This window comes from Cotesia glomerata, linkage group LG9, assembly GCF_020080835.1.
Source record: "Cotesia glomerata isolate CgM1 linkage group LG9, MPM_Cglom_v2.3, whole genome shotgun sequence".
NCBI classification, from domain to species: Eukaryota; Metazoa; Arthropoda; class Insecta; order Hymenoptera; family Braconidae; genus Cotesia; species Cotesia glomerata.
The window spans coordinates 3,356,518-3,373,870 of record NC_058166.1 but is presented as its reverse complement, the minus strand read 5'-3'; the positions used below and the strand labels follow the sequence as shown (position 1 = coordinate 3,373,870).

At 29.9% G+C, this 17,353-nt stretch overlaps 2 protein-coding genes and 1 long non-coding RNA gene across 3 annotated transcripts; all 3 read right to left on the bottom strand.

Annotated features, from left to right (window-relative positions):
* Window positions 1-384: 384 nt before the first annotated feature.
* LOC123272086 lies at window positions 385-735 on the bottom strand. Its single transcript, XR_006511016.1, has 2 exons — window positions 585-735; window positions 385-526 (listed from the first exon to the last, which is right to left on the bottom strand). It is a non-coding gene; the product is annotated as an uncharacterized LOC123272086 (long non-coding RNA).
* Window positions 736-1,034: 299 nt separating this feature from the next.
* On the bottom strand, window positions 1,035-2,014 carry LOC123272083 (integrin beta-5-like). The gene is made up of 4 exons (XM_044738725.1): window positions 1,853-2,014; window positions 1,520-1,786; window positions 1,216-1,470; window positions 1,035-1,153 (listed from the first exon to the last, which is right to left on the bottom strand). The coding sequence occupies exons 1-4, from the start codon at window positions 1,944-1,946 to the stop codon at window positions 1,098-1,100; spliced, it is 672 nt and encodes a 223-aa protein (XP_044594660.1). The 5' UTR covers window positions 1,947-2,014; the 3' UTR covers window positions 1,035-1,097.
* A 5,638-nt stretch (window positions 2,015-7,652) lies between these two features.
* On the bottom strand, window positions 7,653-9,196 carry LOC123271719. Its single transcript, XM_044738112.1, has 5 exons — window positions 9,164-9,196; window positions 8,844-9,088; window positions 8,118-8,254; window positions 7,829-8,045; window positions 7,653-7,711 (listed from the first exon to the last, which is right to left on the bottom strand). Exons 1-5 carry the CDS (start codon window positions 9,190-9,192, stop codon window positions 7,653-7,655), a joined length of 687 nt encoding a protein of 228 aa, XP_044594047.1. The 5' UTR covers window positions 9,193-9,196.
* Window positions 9,197-17,353: the final 8,157 nt, after the last annotated feature.

Genomic DNA, 17,353 nt, shown 5'->3' with positions numbered 1-17,353 from the left:
ATTCGAAAAACTAGTCTGGAGTTTGACAAAAACCAAGAATACATTCTTTATTTCGACCTTTGCAGGGATGACGCCTAGAACAGTGGTCAGGAGGTTGTTCTTTGCATTCACCTGATTCATGTTTGTAACCGTACGCACATTGACATTTATTTTGGTGGCATCTAGTGTTTGGTTGATTTTGACAATTGAGATCGATTCTACAATAACCATCGACCCATGTAAGTTATATAAAAGAGTAGTCGTAAAAGGAGTAACGTCATATAAATGAACTTACATTTAGCTCTCCATTGATGGATATCTGCTGTATCAAAGTATATGCCTTCTTGATGACAAGCATTCAAGAGGCACCAATAATCGTGACCATACTTCTTGCAGGTGGAATCATGAGTACAATTAACATCCGAAAGCTTATAGCATTTATCGTGAATTTTTGCAAAGCCCTTCTGACAACGACATTCGTCCTCAAAGCAATGAGCATTTTCTAGGTCACGACAATGGTGATCAGTTCGACAAACGTCTCCAAGATCTGAAATTCAATTACTATATCACAATATTCAGGCAATAAAAGCCCTATCTTTTCTTACATGTTGCGGCATATAAGCTGACATTGTGAGCATTCTCAGGTACGAAAAAATCATTCGGAATAGAGCAATTGTTGAAGAAACATTTAGCTTTATAATAATCAGTGCATTGATAATCATCCTTACAGTAAACATTTAATACTTGCTTGCACTCTGCATGAACAACAGAATGATTGATCATCCCCATGTAACTAAAATAGTATATTACACACCTAGGGAAGTAAAGTAAATGTCTCAGATCACATGTAATTGTTGGCCGAGGCGAAGCCGAGGTCAACAAACATGTGATCTGAGGCTTTCTTTATTTACTTCCCGAGAAGTGTATACTATTTTTGTCCGACGAAGGCGGAAAGCGGCAACTTAGTTTAGCGCAGCGGGACGAAAGTTGCCACTTTCCGCCCGGAGGGCAAAACATTTTTGACGATTAACTTGGTCTATCAAATCTGTTAATTAAAAGTACTATTTTCTTTCTTACATCACAGTTCCTCGTCCACATTTACAAACTCCGTCAATACATTAAGTATTATTGATATTTCGACAGTGGTGATCAGTTCCACATATATCGCCGTAGTCTACGTCAATGAAAAAGATCAATCAACAATTTATCATCCAAGAACATGATAATTTGTCTTACTATTTGCAGTGTAAAGATTTGAGTTGTGAGCATTTGATTCGTCAAAGAAATCCTCGGGTAAGACGCATTGTTCCAGAATACATTTGGTTCCCCTTTCTTCACAGTCAGAATCATCAGCACAGATTACGTTTGTAACCGGCCTACAAATATTTTTGTCCAGCCAGTAGCCTCTGACACACTTACATTTTCCTGCTCTGCACTGTGTTTTATCAAGATCACTGCAGTTTTCGTCAGTTGCGCATCTCGATCCTATTCCTAGAAAATTGAAAGCTTTCCTGATAAATGAAAACCAATCAACACTCACTCTCTGCGCGATAAAGCTTGATGACTTCAGTATTTGATGATGAGAAGAACGTCTCATAACTTTGACAGGTATTGGAAATGCAGCCCACCTGATCGTTGCCATTACAGTCGTTATTAGAGTCACAGGTCGTATTGATACCTCCGTAACAGGCATGATATTTATTCTTTCGGGGGAAATAATTCGGTAAGCATCGACAATAACCATTCCAACATTCAGTATACTTTAAATTCTTACATTCTCGATGTGACTCACATTCTTCAAAAAGACCTGAAATGCGCAATTTTAATCATTTATCTTAGTCATCTATCAGGCTTGATGAACATAAATACATACTGGTAGCATACTCGATTCGCTTGGTTCGATAGGATGCAACATCTAGTGATTTTAGTGCTAACATTGCACATACCAAAAACCACCATCTAACCATTGTCTATTTATTTAGGGCTGCAGTCAAATTAATCAACTAATGTACTCAAAATATTAGAAAATTAACTACTCAAACCAATTAACTACTATCAAATATTATATTGTTCTGAATGTTTTTATATACGATCTAAGATTCTGCCTATTTTTTTTGACCCAATCAAAATTTATGTCGCATTAAATTGAATGTTTATTATCAGTAAGCGTATGTAATGGTCACGTGTCTACTAATCATTTGAAAAATAAAGTCATTAGAGTTTCTGTGTGATAAATTATAGTTGTGACATTCCAATGCTTAATTACTTTGTTTTTTTTTCAATTAAATTTTAACAAGTTAAAAGATCGATTGATAAGAATAAATTCTGGTGTAAGAGTGTTTTGAAGAAAAATTAATAATTCATAGAAGCCAAATATTTATGTCCAAACGAAATTTAACTCGAATATTAATGAAAATAAATTTAAATCAAAATATTACATTTTTAATTCAAATAACGAGAGCAAATATATCTTAGCTGCGCTATGATTTTTGTGTAATTTTATTACATTTTTTTGAATTACTTTGTTTTTTTATTTTTTTTTTTTTTGCTTTATTGAATTTCATAATGATAAAGAATTTGTTGTTAAAAATCAATTTAATAACACGTCGCTGGACATTTTCATTTTGAAATATAAATTTTTTTAAATGTGAATTATGTAAAAAGTATACTTTCATAATTTCTTAGAGTTAAAATTCGGCGATATTCCCAGTAATGGTCTATACACGAGAATATGCAAGAAATTAAGTCTAATTATGAGTAAGCCAACAGCATTCTTAAACTTGATCCAGTTAAAGCAAGAGTATTTTGCATGCGCAGAAATCCTTAAAATGAAAGCAATAGCGTGAGCGAATCAGTATACAACAACGCTCTGTCTCAGTCGCTTTTATTAGAATTATCTTTGTCACTTTACCAAGTTTATATTTACTCTTAGCGAGCCTCTTAAACCTAGTGAGTGTAGTGAGAATCTTCAGTACTTACTCCCACTCTATCCTTCTCTTTCATTCTGTCACACATTTTCTCCTTGTTCATTTCACTCTACTCAGGCAAAGTTATTCAGTTCATCCTTGTCAACTCTTTTTAATTTTCCGTCTAATTCGCTCGCTCATATTACACATTGTGTGTTGTCCTTTGCCACCCTTCATTCATCTTCCCCTTTCCGTCGTTCTTGCCCCCGCCTAGCACCCCTCCATCGTGACCCGCGACTCATGATTTTCAGAACTATGTTTCGTCCTATACTGTTGCAGACAATCTGAACCCTTCCCCAACCTCACTTATTATCTTTACGACTAGCAAGATGGAATTAAACATCGTAGGGGCATATACCCAAAATGTAATAATATTCATTACTATGCTAATGTCACGGTTACTTCGTGAAACAGTCAGTTATTGCGAAAAGTTTATGAATATTTTTGTTATCTGTGAGTTTACATACAACACGAGCCTATTTTAATGTTTGCTGGATGATGACTGAAAATGAAGACAAATAAGAGGAAGAGAGGCCAGGGGGATAAGACTCACCACTCGGATATCCGAAGCTTTTTATGGCTTTAATGTAGACGGAGAAAAGCTGGAGAAAGAGAAACTTGGCTGAAGATAGGAAAGGATCAATAGATAATTAAAAAAGTCAATAGATAAAGAAAAACTGCGTTAAATTCATGATAATTATTTTTATTTAACGATTTAAAGACTCAAAACTTTTTAATAAACACGCGTGAGAAATTAATGTTCTGAAAAAAATTTATAAACAATTTCTAAAAATTACGGTATTTCAATAGTTTCATAGATTAAATTAAAATTTTTTATTTAGACAGTATCAGATACAAATATAGACTAATTTTTAAGAACATGGACAGGCAAATATTTAAATTTTGAACAAGATACTGGGACGCTTTTTGATCAAATAATTATTGAATAAAAAATCATGAAACATGTCAGAAGTACGTAAATAATAAATCACGGAAAAAATTTTAAAGTTATGAAAAATTCCTATTACTTCATTAAAATTATTATAATATAGAAATTATAATGATAATAATATTTTTTTTTTGTAACAAAAAATGGAGCGATCATTTTGGAGGCGCTTGTTTTTCAGGAAAATTGTGGGTGTGATACAAGTATCATTATCATAATTTTTATATTATAATAATTTTATTAAAATAATATAAATTTTGAATAATTTCAAAATTTTTTTCCGGGCCTATTTTTTCCAATTACTGTAAATAATATTCCTTTGAAAATTTATTCTTTTATTTTTAAATTTAATCATTGAAAATAAATAACAAGATGATAAATAAATCCGAACAAAAACAGTTTCACTGTAAAAAATCGCGCCAAGTCCACGTTCATAAGACTATTAAGAAAAAAAAATTTGTTTTTTTCTTTACAAAAATATATAAAATTAAAAAATCCAAGTAACCGATATGATTGTCTATGATTTTCGGAAATTAAAAAAAATTTTGTTACAAATTTAAAAATTAAAAAAAAAATTTGGAACATATTTAGTGTGCGCGGTTGCAAAATATTTTACTTTTAATGAAATTCGTAAAATCTATTTACTAGGACTTTAAAAAAATTTAAATACACAATGACGCACACCAAGTACGTTCCAAAATTTTTTTCTTAATTTTTAAATTTATAACACAATTTTTTTTAATTTCCGAAAATCATAAACAATCATATCGGTTACTTGGATTTTTTAATTTTATATATTTTTGTAAAGAAAAAAACAAATTTTTTTTTCTTAATAGTCTTATGAACGTGGACTTGGCGCGATTTTTTACAGTGAAACTGTTTTTATTCGGATTTTAGTATTTTTTGTAATTATAATAAAAATTTACAATTGGTACCAACTTAAATCTCGCGTTGGTTGCATTTTTTATAGCAAACTATCCCCTTGAAACTACAGTTTATGTAAAAATAATTCCAGCGCACCCTGGCGGATGTAGATGCAAGCTGTGAAATATCTTTTTTTAACTGTAGTTTCCCATCTAATGAAGGATTACTATGCATTCTCGAATTATTTAGTCTGTGGCAGATCACTTTGCCCATCGAAAAAAAGTCAGGATCGAAATTTTTGCGTTGCTATAGTTTGTGCTGATTAAATTTAATAATTTCAATTAGATTAATTGTTATAAGTGAATATAATTAATTAATAACAGTCAAATAAAGTATGAATTACTGTTATAATATACAATTTAGGAAAAAAAGATACCGTAGAATTAAATAAAATTTTGCAACCTCAAAATACCGTTCTGCTTACAGTAAACATAGTCGGTAGTCTGGCGCTCCGTTTACAGCAGATTTGAACGGAACTTGGCGCCAGATTCTACCGAATCTGTGGATAGTAGGGTCGGCCAAAAAACACTTTTAATTTTTTTTTCTTTAGCTACCGCGAAAATATCGTCCAAGATGACGAAAAAAAAATTCTGGTAGAGTTTGAGCTCTTAATATCAATATCTAGAGGTGTCAGATGGTGATTTTTGATTTCTCATTTAAATAACACGGGATTTTTTTTTTTTTTTTTAATTTTGATGTATCTCAACGAGTTATTGTGAGGTAAAAATAAATAAATATTTTTGTATAAAATTGAACGGCCTACAAAAAAGGTCTGATATAATTTTTCGCTAAGTCAACTCGATTAAAAGTTATTCGCAGTTAAAGTTCAACTTAAAATAATATACGATCTTTCACAATTTTTTATACTTTTTAACAATAAAACGGCTTAAAATCATAAAACGACATATTTTTTGTGATTTTTCTCGTTTTTTCTTGCCAAAATTATTGAGAAAAACTTATGTCATATAGCACACAATTCGAATAAAAGCGTTGAAAACTGATTTCAATGTAGTCGGAAGTACTGTAAAGATTTTTGATGCGATTATATCTATTATTTATTAATTTGCTGTTACCCTTTTGATTCGCTGAGCGCTTTGTAGAAGTGCATTTTTAGATCTGGACTTGAAATTTAATTGGAGTATTGTTTTGATTTGCACAGATTCCAAATGGAGCATTGAAAGTTTTAGCTGAAGTCATTGCAAGTCTCATAAGTGAAGTTGAAATCTAACTAGCTTCAAATGCGAAGAATTTTTCTGTTATTCAAAATTTTTTCAGTGACATCATTTTTTATATAAAATAAATTTAATATGTTTTTTACAAATTCTATTTAAATAATTAGCCAAATTTATTTTTTATATATCAAATGTTTGGAAAATTCATTCATTTTCATCTGTTACAAACCCGCGATCTCGCAATAAGAAAAATTTATCGGTTATGTGATCAGCAAAAATAACATGTTATTTCCATGCATGTATGTAAAATTCTTAGTCCGTTGACTGAATAACTATCATTAATATTAAGTTTTAATAACCTTACAATGACTTTTCCCCTGCTGCCAGAGAGACGATTTTTGTAAGGAAATTTTTAGAAAATTTCATTGAAACCCAATAGACTTATCCTAAATTTCATGTCTCAAAAAATCCTAGTTTATAAACAACAACATTTTTTCTATTCTACACATCTCTCTGACACAGTCAGCATATGAAGTAAATTATCGCGAAATTTGTTTTTAGCTGATATCTAATTATTAAGAAAAAAAAATATTCAAATCGGTTGACCCTGGAGACCATTTCTGGAATTTCCTGTTTCTCTTGAGGTTCTCGCAAATTTTATTTCTGTACACAGAAAAGGAAGTAGAATTTATTGAAATCCGTATTAAGATGATCTCTACATGACCAATAAAAGACTACTACCAAATTAAGTCTGTAGGAACTATAGCTAGTAAATTTAAAATTTTCATTGTTAACACCCACCCCCGCAATCCGTATTGGGAGTAGGTTATCATATAACATAAGTTTTTCTCAATAAATTTGGGAAGTAAAAACGAGAAAAATCACGAAAAATATGTTGTTTAATGATTTTAAGCCGTTTTATTGTTAAAAAGTATAAAAAATTGTGAAAGTCATCGTATATTATTTTAAGTTGAATTTTAACTGCGAATAACTTTTAACCGAATTGACTTAGCGAAAAATTATATCCGACCTTTTTTATAGGCCGTCCAATTTCCTACAAAAATATCTATTTGTTTTTACCACACAATAACTCGTTGAGATACATCAAAATTCAAAAAAAAAAAAAAAAATTCCCGTGTTATTTAAATGAGAAATCAAAAATCACCATGTGACACCTCTAGATATTGATATTAAGAGCTCAAACTCTACCAGAATTTTTTTTTCGTCATCTTGGACGATATTTTCGCGGTAGCTAAAGAAAAAAAAATTAACAGTTTTTTTTGGCCCACCCTAATGAATAGGTAGTGTTTGCGCGTAAAACTGCCTTATCTCAGGACCCATCATATAGTCAACTAAATAAACTTTACTAAAGAAATTAATAATAAACATACAACCATATAATCTTTGAGATTGATTTAACTTTTTTGTTCTTCTTTATTTTAGTTTAGATTACTTATAAGCCAGAATTATTAAAATGCAGCTAGATTAGGGTAGAAAACTAATTATCAACAAAAAATTTTATTTACTATACTTTGATGTAGGCCGCAAAGGAGTGCCAAAAGTAAATTATCTAGTTTAATTTTTTTAAGCAGTGCTTAAAGTAATCAGTCTGATAACCTTCTAGAGTGCATTTTACAAGTGTTTCAAATAAACAAACCGATATGTTCAATTCGCATTTGGTGCCATTGGTCCAGACTTACCCATATCAGACTGAACTACATGTTCTTTAAGATAAAATATAGTAATATAACAATTATAAAATTATTAGCTATCAAACAATTTCTGTAGTATACATTTTTTTTCATTTTTCCGAAAAGAAAACTAAGAGTTTAGAGAATCACTGGTACAAACTAAATTTCGCAAGCAATTTCTTTTCAATCTATTCTTTTCAATGATAGAATCAATTTGACGTTTAACACTCTGAGTAATTAGCAAATCCGTTGGAGCGTTGTAGAAATCACTCATTCCGTCAAAATCATCTCCAACAGATGAAAACATTTTGACCATCAGATATTTGTTATTCGACCCACTACAGACCAATGGAAACCCTTCTTCTGGCTGTAATTCAAAGATTCCTAATTTCATCTGACAGAGTACTTAATTATAGCAAATTAATTGTTTTATACTTACAATAGTTGATTTCAGTAAAGAATCATAACTACGACCATATTGATCGATTCGAGATCCTTCTCCATCTCGAACTACAACAACAGTTTCATCGATTATTTCAGCTTTGTAAAGTGTTTTGATGAATGCAGTTGACCAATCTATAAATATTTATCATTAATTAGTAAAATAACTTAACCCGAATTCAAACATGAGAACATAACTCCTAGTGGTCTTTATGGGTCTAGATGACCCGAGGCGACTTTTGATTTGCTCTTGCATCGAAGATATCATTCAAAATGGTATCTGTGGTACCATCAATTATTGTTTAAAGATTTTTTGAGATTCATGGAAATTTACGATTTCAATTGCACAAATCAATATACTTTTCGAAAAACTCGACATGACACCACTTTTTTTTTTTTAAAGTATGCGATATCTGGAGTAAAACCCCGGAGGTTATTTTCATTTATCTGAAAAAATGAAGTTTTTAATAAAAAAAAGTCAAATTTTTCGAAATTTTACTTTCTCGCATTTTTTTTTATAATTAAACAATTAAAAAACGATTGAGTTATTCAACAGAAGTGTTAAAAATTACTCTTATATATGGCTCGAATGAAAATATTGAAAAGAACGCAAGTAGCAAAATTTTTTCTGTGCATGGGTTCAACTAGACCCAGTATGACCACTACGTTATTTTTAAGAAATGTGACTACTACGGGTTAATATGACCTATTACTGTTTACTTACGTCCATTTAGGCAAGCATCTGTATAATGAACGTACGGAATGTAACATTGATCACTGAAGTAATTATCACCATTTACCAACTTTATAATATTCTTTTCTGGGTCCGGTACTCTTAATGATTCCTTGAGAATCAATAAAACAAATTTATTATCTTCACGCACTATTTTATCGACTTTCGCACCCAAGCATTTTGATGGACTGTGCTTAGTTAAAACACAATTGGTAAATGCCATTAGATCTAATGTACTTAAAGAAAGAAAAATTGAAAATTAGTGTGTATATAAACGTGAGGATTGGTTTTTACTATCCTTTAAGACTTACTCTGTAAAACGTGACTCATTAGCTACCATAATAACTCGGTCGTGGATAAGAGTACCCCAATCAAAATCTGAATTAAAAATAGTTCAATGAATATATATATATATATATATATATATATATATATATATATATATATATATATATATATATATCAATAAAAATAACAATAATAACATGATTATTGCGATGATGATAATTAGTATGATCAACATGATCAAAGCGATGACATTCAACATAAATTAATGGTAATTTCAACGATTATTAGCTTGATGATTATAAATTTTATGACAATATACTGAGAGAACAATTTATTTCTTTAATACTTTAAAATCATTTACTTCAGTCAAATCAGATTTTTTAACTATAAACAAATGTGATATTTGAATGTCGATAAAGAAATAATGCTTTGTAATATAGTAAATAATATCTAAAATATTTTTAGGGTTATGGAAGCAATAAGGATGAGTTTATTTATATAATTTATGTTGGGGTACTTATTTTCTAATAAACTAAAATTATTAGATCCAAGTTGGATTTTGATAGTTTTTTTTTCCATTATCAAATTCATCAAAAATTTATGTATATATACAAAATTACTCAATTATAACAGGCGAGGATAAAGGTATTAAAATTACAATAACTCAAATAGCGACAGTAACGACACAAACGTTTTATGATTTATTACAAAGAAGATTTGTTAACTATTAACAAATCTTATTTTAATGAAATAATTGGGCGAAATCAATCAAATAAACTAAAACAAAATAGTATTTGGTTGAAAATAATCCAAATTTAAATTTAAAAAGTTGTTCATATTAAGTACGTATTTTTAAGTTATTTCGTATAAATCTACAAATTTAAATCAAACAAACTGTTTTTTCCGTGGAATCAGTATAATTATAATGATTAGTACCCCTTATTATTGAAAAAAATTTGAAAAACGGTTGACCCTGAAGGCCATCCCTGCAACTTCCCGCTCATTTCATACCTAAGCGCTTAACATTGCATTTATGATGTTTTTGAGCTTTTCGAGCTCAAAAATACAATTTGAGTGTTATTTTGAGCTCAAAGAAATAGTTTTTTTATGCTTTTGAGCTCTTCGAGCTCGAAAGTTTGATAGATGTAGAATAAAACACTATTTTTTAAATTTTTAAACTGCAATAACTTTTGAATGAATCGACCGATTTTTACGCAGTTGGCGGTGTTCGAGGCAGTTTTTTAAGCCTCACAAATAATCTTCAAGTTAAATTTGATCGAACTAGGAACTTAGGAGTAATTTCGAAAAAAACACGTTTTTCGGTTTTCTTTCGTCAACGATAACTCACGAACGAATCAACCGATTTTGACTGGACTGACGGCGATTGATGTGGTTTTTTTATGTTAAGAGCTGATTAGTTTTTGGAATCGGTCGATAAAGCCGTTTGAAAGTTATTCCAAAAAAATCACTTTTAAAAACATTTTTAACTTCCCGCTAAGAAAATCGAAGATTTTCAAAAATCAGGAAGTTTTTGTTTTCACCCCGTTTTACGAAAATCGAGTTTTCATCGAATCCCGACGTTTCGAGGTCCTAGGAAGCTTCCCTGACTATTCCCGCGATGGTGTCTGTATGTATGTATGGGCGTGTGTGTGTGTGTGTGTGTGTGTGTGTGTGTGTGTGTGTGTGTGTGTGTGTGTGTGTGTGTGTGTGTGTGTGTGTGTGTGTGTGTGTGTGTGTGTGTGTGTGTGTGTGTGTGTGTGTGTGTAAGTAAACCTCTCATAACTTTTGAACGGCTTAACCGATTTGATCGCGGTTGGTGCCATTCGAAAAGGCTTGATTGAACTCAGATTTTGAATAAACTTAGGAACGATTCGGACTGGTAGATTTTGAGAAATCGTAAAAAAAGTACAAAAAAATTTTTTTCAAATGTGGTTTTTTTGGAATAACTTTTAAACGGCTTGATGGTTCAATTCCAAAAACTAATCAGCTCTTAACCTCAAAAAACCAGTCCGGTCAAAATCGGTTAGTTCGTTCGTGAGTTATCGTTGACGAAAGAAAACTGAAAAAAGTGTTTTTTTAGAATTACTCCGAAAATTTTCGTTCTATCAATTTAAACGTGAAAATTCCTCATAATGCTTAAAAAACTGCGTCGAATGCTACCAACCGCGTGAAAATCGGTTCATTCATTCAAAAGTTATTGCGATTTGAAAATTCAAAGAATAGTGTTTCATCAAACTTCTATCAAACTCTTCGAGCTCAAAAGCATACAAAAGCTATTTTTTTGAGCTCGGAGAGCTCAAAATAACACAAAAATTGTATTTATGAGCTCGAAAAGCTCAAAAACGTCATAAGTGCAATTTCAAGCGTTAATGTATAGAATTGGCGGGAAGTTGCAGAGATGGCCTTCAGGGTCAACCGTTTTCCTAATTTTTTTTCGTAGTCTTTTTGAGATTTCTGAAAATCTACCGGTCCAAATTATATTCAAAATCTAAGTTCAGTCAAGCCTTTTTGAATGGCACCAACAGCGATGAAATCGGTCAAGCCGTTCAAAAGTTATGAGAGGTTTACATATATCCACACATACACACACACATACATATATACAGACATACAGACATCATCGCAGGAATAGTCAGGGAAGCTTGCTAGGACTTCAAAACGTCGAGATCTGATGAAAACTTGATTTTCGAAAAACGGGGTAAAAACAGTAACTTCCCGATTTTTGAAAATCTTCGATTCTCTTAGCGGGAAGTTAAAAAGATTTTAAACGATTCAACCCGTGAAAAATGTATGTCTATATATCGGTCAAGTTGAATCTTTTTAAATCACTTTGAGCCATTTCGAATCTTTTCAAATCTATTTTCTATCATCAAGATGATGATGACCAACATAAAAATCATAATATTGAAAAAGGTTAGCATGATGATGAAGTTATTGATGATGATGATGGTTGTTTATATAAAACACCTTATTACTTACCATTTGACAAAGACCAATCCTTGACCTTAGCTACAAAAACAAGCCAAGGCACTTCATCTGCTCTAAAAGGACTAACCGTATGTTTTTCATTTCCCATAACACTAGCTACACTCATAAGAATTATAAGAATAAAATTTCTTCTTAAAATAGACATTGTCGCGTTTTTATTTTAAAATTATAAACTTATTTGAATCACTAATAGTGACTTAATATTAGAGACATATTTCTGGCAAAGAAATTTATTTATATATCCACTACAAATCATAAATAGATCAATAATGCTTTTTAATACGATACAATTATAGCTTTTATTACTTTTTTATATCAATCGCATCGTTATCCATTAAAAGTAAATAAACTTTTCATAATTTCGGGTCCTATTAACTGATCATCTAATCACTTATGAACATTCGTAGCAGATAATTTTATTTTACAATTAATGATATAATTGTTTTATCATCAAATTTTCCACAGAACTGCCGTAAATATAAAAGAAAATAAAGCGTTTATTATCAATAATTATCTTTAAGACCATAAGCATTAACAAACGGATATTATTATAGTTACTATTATTAAAAGTTTAAATTTATAAATAAATTTATTAGCGTTTATCCAACATCAAGAATAAAAATTTTTAATTATTATAAAACGAGTGAAGGAGTTTTAAATATAAATATTTATCCCAATTATTTAACATGACTGATTAAGAATAGAGTTTAATTCTGGTCTTGAAAAAGTAAAAAGAGATTTATACCAGGATATATAATTGTAGTTAGTAACGATGCTTATGAGCATCACTCACACATAGTATCTCTACTTGTGTAGTTATACGTATTATCACATTCAAACGCGTAATTTTGAGTTATACCCGAGGTCTTGTTAATGATAATTAAAACGACTCGCGCCTTGTACTTTTTCTCTACATTTCTGGTTTAATATTACCGTTATCACAATGCGTTATAATTTTACAGGAATTATTTTACTTTTGCGTACAATATATGAATAAAAGGGTGATGTAAAAAAACCGAATATTTTTTTTTCCAAGTCTCCAATGAAATTATTAAAGCTTAAAATTTCCTAAAAGTTCTCTTTAAAAATCAGCTCAATTATAAATTTTAAGTAGTACAGTTTTATGTAATATAGAAGTTATGTAATGTAGAAGAAGGGTTTCCATTGGTCTGTCGTGGGTCGAATAATAAATATCTGATGATCAAAATGTTTTCATCCGGTGGAGATGATTTTGACGAAATGAGTGATTTCTACAACTCTCCAACGGATTTGCTAATCACTCAGAGTGTTAAACGTAAAATTGATTCTATAATTGAAAAGAATAGATTGAAAAGAAATTGCTTGCAGAATTGAGTTTGTACCAGTGATTCTTTAAACTTTTAGTTTTCATTTCGGAAAAATGAAAAAAAAAAAGGACACTACAAAAATTGTTTGATAGCTGATATTTTATAATTGTGATATTAGTATACTTTATCTTTAAGAACATGTAGTACAATCTGATCCGAACAAAAACAGTTTCACTGTAAAAAAATCGCGCCATGTACACGTTCATAAGACTATTAAGAAAAAAAATTTTTATTTCTTTACAAAAAGATATAAAATAAAAAATTAAAAAATCCAAGTAACCGATATGGTTGTATATGATTTTTGGAAATTAAAAAAAATTTTTTTGTAAATTTAAAAATTAAAAGAAACAATTTTGGAACGTATTTAGTGTGCGTGGTTACGAAATATTTCACTTTTTATGAAATTCCTAAAATTTATCTACTAGGACTTTTAAAAAAAATTGAAGTACACAATGACGCACACCAAGTACGTTCCAAAATTGTTTCTTTTAATTTTTAAATTTACAACAAAATTTTTTTTAATGTCCAAAAATCATATACAACCATATCGGTTACTTGGATTTTTTAATTTTTTATTTTATATCTTTTTGTAAAGAAATAAAAATTTTTTTTCTTAATAGTCTTATGAACGTGGACATGGCGCGATTTTTTTACAGTGAAACTGTTTTTGTTCGGATTTTAGTATTTTTTGTAATATTAATAAAAATTTGCAATTGGTACCAACTTAAATCTCAAGTTGGCTGCATTTTTTATAGCAAACTATACCCTTGATATGAAGCTACAGTTTATGGAAAAATAATTGCAGCGCACCCTGGCGGGTGTAGATACAAGCTGTGAAATTTATTTTTTTAACTGTAGTTTCCCATCTATTGGACTATTACCATGCATTCTCGAATTACTTAGTCTGTGGCATGTCACTTTGTACATCGAAAAAAAGTCAGGATCGAAATTTTTGAGCTTGCTATAGTTTGTGCTGATAAAATTTAATAATTTCAAGTAGATTAATTGTTATAATTGAATATAATTAATTGATATCAGTAAAATAAAGTATGAATTACTGTTATAATATAAAATTTAGGAACAAGATGTACCGTAGAGTTAAATAAAATTTTGCAACCTCGAAATACCGTTCTGCTTACAGTAAACACACTCGGTAGTCTGGCGCTCCGTTTACAACGGATTTGAACGGAACTTGGCGCCAGATTCTACCGAATCTGTGGATATCAGTAAGTCTGCACCAGTGGCAACAAATGCCAATTGAATATATCGGTTTGTTTATTTGATACACTTGTAAAATGCACTCTAGAAGGTTATCAGACTGATTAAATACTTTAAGCACTGCTTAAAAAAATTAAACTAGATAATTTACTTTTGGCACTCTTTTGCGGCCTACATCAAAGTATAGTAAATAAAATTTTTTGTTGATAATTAGTTTTCTACCCTAACCTAGCTGCATTTTAATAATTCTGGCTTATAAGTAATTTGAAATAAAATAAAGAGTAACCAACAAATTAAATCAATCTCAAAGATTATATTGGTTATACGTTTATTAGTGATTTCTTTATAGCAAAGTTTATTTAGTTGACAACATGATGAGTCCTGAGATAAGGCAGTTTTACGCGCAAACACTACCTATTTATTTATCATCTTGTTATTTATTTTCAATGAATAAATTTAAAAATAAAAGTTTAAATTTTCAAAGGACCAGTATTTACAGTAATCGGAAAAAATAGACCCGGAAAAAATTTTAGTTATTCAAAATTTATATTATTTCAATAAAATTATTATAATATATAAATTATGATAATGATGCTTGTATCACACCCACAATATTCCTGAAAAACAAGCACCCCCAGAATGATCACTCCATTTTTCGTTACAAAAAAAAATATTATTATCATTATAATTTCTATTTTATAATAATTTTAATGAAAAAATATGAATTTTTTATAACTTTAAAATTTTTTCCGGGAATCATTATTTACGTACTCCTGACGTGTTTCATGATTTTTTATTCAATAATTATTTGATCAAAAAGCGTCCCTATTTATTTATTAAACACTACCTATTTATTTATCATTTTGTTATTTTCTTTCAATGATTACATTTTGAAATAAAAAAATCAATTTACAAAAGACTATCATTTACGTACTCCTGAAAAGTTTCATGAACTTTTATTCAATAATTACTTGGTTACACAGAAAGAAAAATTTCTTGACTGGAGAACAAAATTCTTGGCTCAAAAAAATTTTCGGGTGCCTGAAGGAAGACCGAAATTGTGTTGGCCGAAGTAAAAATTTTTCTTGAAATTCTATTCTTGGTGGAAGTATTTTTTTCTTAATTCAAATTATTATAAATACTTGATACAATAAATTTTTATATTTGATCAAGATTTTTAGATACTTTAGGGAAGCAGTGCCACCTACTTCAGCTGAGAAAAAAATTTTTTCACCTTGAGAATATTTTTCTCTTGAATATTTGATACCCATTTTATATTATTTTAGCGTGCAATTATACATATTGAATGAAAAAAAATGATTCAATATTATTTGATCTTCCCATTTGACATTTTAATCAATAAAAATGTTAATGAAAATTTACTTCAATCTTTATATTTAATTTTTTGGAGCAAGGGAGAAATTTTCTCAAGACAAGAAAATTTACTCTTATCAAGAACTAAATTTTTCAGAGCAAGAGGTTGAATTTTCTCAAAACAAGATTTCCTTGACTTAAATAAATTTTCTTGGATCAAGATACGTATTTCTTAAAGCGAGAGAATTAATTTTGTTGGAATAAGTGAAATTTTTTGTGTTAAAAAACAAATTTTTTTTCGCTTAAAAAAATAATTAGGAAGAAAAATATTTTCTTGGTTCAAGTGAACCTTTTTTTCTGTGCAGAAAACGTCCCAGTATTTTGTTCAAAATTTAAATTCTCACCTGTTCTACAAGTTCTTAATGAATAATTAGACTTTCTAAAATCATAATTAACGAAAAATAGCTAAAATCAGGAAGTTCTCGATGAGAATGAAGAATCTTTGTCAGGATTAATTTAAACAAAGCTAATGAGAACATAAGTAAGTGTATGTGATTAAAGAAAATCCAATTTCAGGCGAGTTAATGTGATTTCCTTGCAGGTTCTTAATGGAACGCATCGATTCCCATCGCGGCGAAAAGGACGATCTATAGTCTTGTCAAGGGGTAAGTTTGCAATCTGATATAGGGGCTGGTTGGTTGGTTATCCGTACGAGTGTATACTACTGAGTACTTAGGTATTAGTATACCAACAAACAAATAGTGTGTGTAGGTATATTTTCCGGTCGACGATGCGGGACCTATTTAACGGACGCGAGTCCGGTAATGGGATTCGAACTTTGCACCCAAGGGTACCATCTTCTTTTGTGTATCTTATATACGTTTACCTTGTACTCCGAAACACTGTCAAGCAGTACTACAACTTCCTTTATTGATTAAAATATATCCGAAAATACGATCTGCGTCGCAGATACTCTGACTTCTACGAAAGATTGTAATGAGTCTTCTTACTCGAGAAAATGTTTTAAATATAAGATGCAGTAGCTTACCTGTGTCAAAAAATTTAATCTGTTTTATGATAAATGAAAATTTTTAATATTTTTCAATCAATTTAATTTTGTTATGTGTATCTATTTTATATAAAAATTTAATCTTTTTTAGTCTGTACTATTCCCAATTTAAACCAATTTAAGACCATTTTTAATGTTATAATAAAATTGTTTTCTATTGTTTCAAGATCAAAAACAGACCAAAATGTTCCATAATTTTTAGCCGGTTTTTGATCACCTGTAGATCAAAAACAGACCTTTTGCAAATTCGATAATAATAATAAAAATAATAACAATAA